Here is a 6514-nt window from a genome sequence, read left to right on the forward strand (position 1 = left end):
ACACAATAAGATGCACCCACGGGCACATAAATGGCACGGGTCGACGAGAGCGGTGGTGCAGGCCAACCCCGTACCATATGGCGGCACAGGGCACGCTGTGCGGATCCCCTCAGACGGGCGCCCACACGGAAGGCAGCGCAGCGCTCACCACACCGCTCTCAGCCCCTCAGCGGGCGCGCGAACACTGACCGATACGCGCCGTTCTGCCACCGGCCGGTCTGCCGGCCGGCCGCCCACTCCACTCCGCTCCCCCTCCCCCGCCGCCTGCCGCCCTCCGCCCCGACGTGTCGGCGGGCACGTCCCCATCGCCGCGTCCCGCCCGCCGTACGTCAGCCGCCCGGCCCTTACTTAAGGCGGCGGCCGCCTCACCCGCCCCGTCACGACCGCTGCCGCGCTGCGAGGGAAAGACACCGGGTAGGTGCCGGCCGGGGCGTTCGCTGAGGGGGAGAGGTGAGGGAGGGGAGCCGCTCCGGGGAAGGTGCGGTGGGTGCTGGCTCCCGCGCGAGGCCTCGAGCCGCGCCCGCATCGCCGAGCACCCAGCTGCGATTCCTCTCCTCGCTGCCCGAGTGCCTGTGTGCCCTGCTGGGAAACGAGAGCTTGGCACGTGGAGGTTACGGCCCTCTAGGCACGTCGATGGCTTAAAAAAAATTAAAAAAATAAAAGTGAGACTGGAGAGCAGGTAGCCGTACTCGGGAGTATTATTATGTTCTGGGGACACGAGGAGCAAGGTGCCTTATGCAGGATGGAGGTTCTGCTTAGAAACAAATACATAAAGTAGACTTTGAGGAGCACAGCGTTTCTGCGAAGGCCTTGCGAAGGTGTTGTGTAACTTCAGCTCCGAAAAGGCTTGAGACATAGAATACCGGTTTTTCAGGGCAGCGGGACTGGAGGTTGGCAGGCTGTACTGTCTGTAGAAGCACTAAAATGGCTTCCTTTACCTACATGTGACATGGATGGTCGCTGAGAGCATTCTGCTAATGCTGCTGGAGTGCCATCCAGCTATATCATCAGTACTTCTCAGGCTGTGTTTGCAGGAACGATCTTAAATGGTGGATTGGCAACAGCAGTTCAGCTTTTAACCACTTGCCACACACCTTAGGCATGTAATTTAGACGCATTTTCCTACTATCTTTTACCATCTTATTTTACTATCTGCTTGTTGTGAACATTCCAGTGTCTGGAAGCTCCAAAGCCTGCAGAAATAATGCGCTGCTTTTCTTTCAGCTGTGCACCATGTCTCTCAAGGAACATCTCATCCACAATGTCCACACAGAGGAGCACCCTCATGCCCACAATAAGATCAGCGTGGTTGGTGTGGGTGCAGTTGGAATGGCTTGTGCCATCAGCATCCTGATGAAGGTAAGTGTCAAGTGAGAATGAAGCAGTGCAGTTCAGACTACCTGAAACCTCAAAGGGTGGGACAAGAAGTAATCTCCCTTACTAGACTAATTGAGCTAGCATGTATGATGACCTTTTGGTTGTAATTCCTTTACTTGAGCCTGAAAAGAAGCAGCAAATTTCAGCAATTTCCTGTTGATGGCTTGTAGTTCTTCTAAACCAGGTTTTCTCCAGTATCAGATGCAATATGCTCTTAGGAGCTGTATTTACCATTGGCTGACTTCCAGATGCCCTTCTAAGCAGAAGCCATCTAACATTCTAGGCATACAGAAAAAGTAAGAACTCAGGAGTCATTTTGTCTGAAGCTGAGAAAGGTAATGGAATAGTTCTTTGAAGAGTGAATTGGAAAAAGAGGTCCAAGGCAGTCTGAATTGTCTTCCGCACTGCATTATTACATTGAAAATACTGTGGCAACACCAGTCTTGTTTTACTTAATTGCAAACTAGGTTGCTTATGAACAAGTATTAAGTTATTCTTCATCACTGTCCTGCTAAATTGTCCAACTGTTTGACATACAACGTAGATATGAAAGGTATACAACTAAAGTGGATATCCCAGGAGACTAATTTAAAAACCCAGTCTGGGAGGAAATTAAGTCATGATGAATTCAGTTGCTTAAATTGATCGCTACTCATAAAAGAATCATAACTTCGCAGTTTTCTCTGAGTAAATAATTCGTAATAAACGGAACTCTTTAATGCTGGTCTCACACAGGAGTTGGCAGATGAACTTACCCTTGTTGATGTTGTGGAGGACAAGCTGAAAGGAGAAATGCTTGATCTCCAGCATGGCAGCCTCTTTCTCAGAACACCAAAGATTACATCTGGCAAAGGCAAGTAGTTGGTTCCGATGGAGTCACCTATTTCTAGTCGATAGCGACATCAAACCGGCCATTCACGTCTAGCACTTGTCCTGTCATCCTAAGCATGAGGGATGCTAGCTTCATTTCTGTTCCTACAGAAACAGTATTCAGGTGACACAGTTTCATGCATCTTTTTAAGGTTGGTCCAACTAGTACTTTCAGTACAGAAAAATAAATTTAAGTACCCATGAACCTCTAAGAATTTCCTTTCCCAGGCAGTTAGCTTCTGAATCCTTTGCTGGTTATTTGTCAGCTATAAATGGTGGACAGCTTAAAGCTCAATGGTAGCTTGACAAGGGCAAGTAATAGCAGTCTCACACCCTAGTAAATATGTGGCTCCAGCATCCACACGTAGTAAATAATGAGTACAGTGCCTTCTTGCTTCTCCTCCTATGCAACTGTTCCACTAGAGGCCATCCCAACAGCTACCCTGGATGCCCACCAATGGCTGACAAGTATGAAATACTGTTAGTCAATTTCTGCTTAGTAAGACTTGAACGTGCTTTTAAGGTTGCCACTTGCAGCGATAAACTTTTTACGGAAGCAAAAAACAACCCTCAAACTTGGGAGTTTTAGATATCAATGCTAAAAGCAACTGGACTCCTGAACCATAAATAGAAAGAGGTCACGTTTGACACGCAGCCTTTTGTTTTCAGATTACAGCGTGACTGCACACTCCAAGCTGGTCATTGTCACTGCTGGTGCCCGTCAGCAAGAAGGAGAAAGCCGTCTTAACTTGGTCCAACGCAACGTCAATATCTTCAAATTCATCATTCCCAACGTTGTGAAATACAGTCCTCACTGCAAGCTGCTGATTGTCTCAAACCCAGGTTTGTCTCGTGTTGCTTATCAAGAGATTCGGTTTAGAATACTATTTTCTTCAGTATAGTGGTGTCATTATATCAATATAGCCAAGCATAGGTTTTAGTAAAGTAGCTATGCCAACTGAGTGCATAACAAGAAATGTCATCTTCCTTCTCCACCCTCAGCAAGTTGATTCTTTGAGAAACCAATTAGGCTCCCTCCAACTTTGGGCTGCCAGTTCAGCACAGGACAAAGTAGGGAGCACTGGTAATTATATGCATAGCAGCCTCTTAATTTTGCATTTAAAATAGTGCTCATGTTAGCCCACTGCTGGACCTGGTGATGAGCATTGCTTCACTCTCTGTGCCACCTGGCATGCACATAAAATCCCTACAAATAAGCAGAAGATACTACCCCAGATATCAGACTGCTTGTGACTGGCACTTATCCTCCCGGTTCTACTTACAGTGGATATTTTGACTTACGTGGCCTGGAAAATCAGTGGCTTTCCTAAACACCGTGTTATTGGTAGTGGCTGCAATCTGGACTCAGCCCGTTTCCGCCACCTCATGGGAGAAAAACTGGGCATCCATCCTCTGAGCTGCCACGGGTGGATTGTTGGAGAGCATGGAGACTCCAGTGGTAAGGGCAAAACCTGGCTGTTACACAGAGCTTCTTCTCATTTTATTTATTTATTTATTTATTTATTTATTTTGCAAGAAACATAATCTGCAAGGGCTACACAAGAATGCTGCTCAGAAACTTATGCACTGCAGGAACTTAAGAATGCAAGTCCTACTTTAAGTCTTCTACAGCAACAGAGTAACCCTAGATGATCTATATTTGACCTGAGTTACTCTGCTTAGAAAAGGTCATTACTGTAACCTAAGGAGACTAAAAATGTCTAGGCTAAGTTGTTCTCATAACTCTCTAAAAAGCATACTGAAGAAGCAAGAGGGTGAAGATCCCGGCAAGAGACTCCCAGAGATTCCCACTGTATCTAGAGGGAATCACTCAGTTGTCTTCACTACTTCAGGAGACATATTTAAGAATGGAAGTGTGGAGTCAAGTCTAGATGAGAACAAGAGAAAGAACAATACTCTTCTCACTTAGTCTGCACTTCTCTAGCAACAGCAGAGCAGCACTGTCTGCTTCCTGACACCCAATAGAGTGCATTTGGAATCCATTTTTATTTTGAGGAACTGTTGCAAAGCATGGACTTACTGCCAGTTTTAGTTCATGACTTGTGGGGTTCTTACCCTACAACTTCAATTGGTCTCATATTTTATACTGTTTTTGGAATCAAGTCCACGTCAGTGATGCGTCACAAACTAATCCAGGTAGTTCCTACCTTAACTGTTAATCTGAGAATTACACTCTTGTCTTCTGGGAAGATTCTTTACTTTGTGAGGTAATTTAATCTCTCTGCAACTCAGTGCCTGTCTGGAGCGGAGTGAATGTTGCTGGTGTCTCCTTGAAGGCTCTTCATCCAGACATGGGAACTGATGCAGACAAGGAGCACTGGAAGGATATTCACAAGCAGGTGGTGGACAGGTAATACTGCTTTTAGTTCTCCATCGTATGATCTCATGTTGAACATCATCTCTGAACTGCATTACTGATTTCTGGTTTAGTAAGTGGCCCAAAACGAAGGTCAAACAATGCAGAAATAATACTACTTCAGTGTTTTAAGGACTAACATAGATTTGGCAGTTAACTTTTCATGGTTAGTGAGCTTTAAATAAAGAAAATGTTTTAACTTCCAAGTTTCTAGTGTTAGTGAGGGGCACGGTGTGAAGTACAAACAGTGCATTTCAATCCGGTCAGCTATCAGTCAAATCTCCGCTGTCTCCAAATTGTTTAAGGGATCAAAAGCCTTTCCTACAGCTGTCAATTAGTTCCATTGATGCTACTTGCTTTTTAATAAGTAACTTTCACTTTGCAGTGCCTATGAGGTCATCAAACTGAAGGGGTACACGTCATGGGCTATTGGCCTTTCCGTGGCAGATCTAGCTGAAACTATTATGAAGAACTTAAGAAGAGTGCACCCAGTCTCTACAGCTGTTAAGGTGAGCAGCTCTTCCTTGCTGACTTTTCTTTGTTTTAACTGAGAACTAAAAACTTAAGAATCCCGAGGAACAGTGACAACATTCAAATTTCTCTTAAGCTTACTTGAATTTTCCACATTAGAATACTCTCTAAAGCAGATGTGCACAAACCCTAGCCTAACTATCCTTACCTACTTTTCAGGGCTTGCACGGAATAAAAGATGATGTCTTCTTAAGTGTTCCTTGTGTACTGGGCAGCAGTGGCATCACTGATGTAGTGAAGATGATCCTAAAACCTGATGAAGAGGAGAAAATAAAGAAGAGCGCAGATACACTCTGGGGAATTCAGAAAGAACTACAGTTCTAAAGTTGTCCAAGCAATTCACTATTTGCAGTTTAACGGTTTAGTGGTTTGTCTTAATGTTGCACTTTCCAAGTAGGTCAAATCCTTTGGTGTATTTCAACTAGAACACAAACTAAGATCTGAACAAATGAGTTTCCTAAAGATCGCAATTAGGAAACTATTGTAGGGTTTTCCCTGTCCTCAGACACTTATATTCTTAGCCATAGCTCCAGTCACCTAGTATTGTACAGTGAAGTGGTGTGACATCAATCCAGCATTCAAAGCAGCACTGCCTTTTCCTCACGTTGTCTAAACATGAGCCAGAACAATAGCTAACCAGCTAACTAACACAACGTGAAACCAAAGACTATCTTCTTGCAGTCACAGGATTGTCAAACTGATTGACAAACCTTCTCTGCCAGCTGAATAGCTTAAATATTTCACTGTTGGTAGGTCCAAATATTTTCCTAACACTTCTTTGGAACTTGTGTATACTTTTTTTTTTAGAAAAACTTATTTTTGTGTACCGTATCGGACTAGTTGTAAATTTGTCTCCAAAGCACATTTAAAGAAAAGGTTAAAGTTATATATGCAACAAGACAATGACCTGTAGTACCAGCTCCAACACCAAATAAACCATAAAATGTATTTCAGCCTCCTGAGTCTTTTTTGAGAGGGCATTCTGGTCCATCATGTTCTTGGCCTTGGAGGCAGTACATCAACAAATGCAGAGGTCTTTGTTTTTCCTAGCATTCTTTTTTAGAAAAACAACAACAATGAAACATTAAGGCTTGTAAGGTACTGTATGATACACTCTACAGTGGCCATAACCTGAGGGTAGAACAAGGCAAGACAAGAGAACCATTGCTAAGCTTACTTAGGAAAACAATCATTGGATGTCAGCAGCTACATCAAACAGTGGTGCCTTGAATTTTTGAGGTTTCCAGCTTTCATCTGTCATAAGGGAGTTTACTTACAAACTCCAGCTGTGAATTATTCTCAATCAGGACACTGGCACATCTTCCAGCTATTGTAAGTAAAGTGAAAGAATGGTTAAGA

The 6514-nt window shown here is 44.2% G+C and overlaps 1 protein-coding gene across 1 annotated transcript; it reads left to right on the forward strand.

Moving 5' to 3' along the window:
• Nucleotides 1-334: 334 nt before the first annotated feature.
• LOC122157556 (L-lactate dehydrogenase A chain) lies at nucleotides 335-6103 on the forward strand. The gene is made up of 8 exons (XM_042813325.1): nucleotides 335-414; nucleotides 1225-1359; nucleotides 2113-2230; nucleotides 2917-3090; nucleotides 3533-3706; nucleotides 4501-4618; nucleotides 5010-5133; nucleotides 5315-6103. Exons 2-8 carry the CDS (start codon nucleotides 1234-1236, stop codon nucleotides 5477-5479), a joined length of 999 nt encoding a protein of 332 aa, XP_042669259.1. The 5' UTR covers nucleotides 335-414; nucleotides 1225-1233; the 3' UTR covers nucleotides 5480-6103.
• The last annotated feature ends 411 nt before the right edge of the window (nucleotides 6104-6514 follow it).

Source organism: Centrocercus urophasianus, unplaced genomic scaffold (assembly GCF_019232065.1).
Source record: "Centrocercus urophasianus isolate 14NV4802_14NV808 unplaced genomic scaffold, USGS_Curo_1.0 seq_14, whole genome shotgun sequence".
In the NCBI taxonomy this organism is placed as follows: Eukaryota; Metazoa; Chordata; class Aves; order Galliformes; family Phasianidae; genus Centrocercus; species Centrocercus urophasianus.

Bases quoted from the DNA above. Each gene is read 5' to 3' on its own strand.
- LOC122157556 (XM_042813325.1), top strand. From the start codon at position 1,234: ATGTCTCTCAAGGAACATCTCATCCACAATGTCCACACAGAGGAGCAC. The intron at 3,091-3,532 runs GTTTGTCTCGTG...TTCTACTTACAG, and splicing joins GCTGATTGTCTCAAACCCAG to TGGATATTTTGACTTACGTG. The intron at 3,707-4,500 runs GTAAGGGCAAAA...TCTGCAACTCAG, and splicing joins AGAGCATGGAGACTCCAGTG to TGCCTGTCTGGAGCGGAGTG.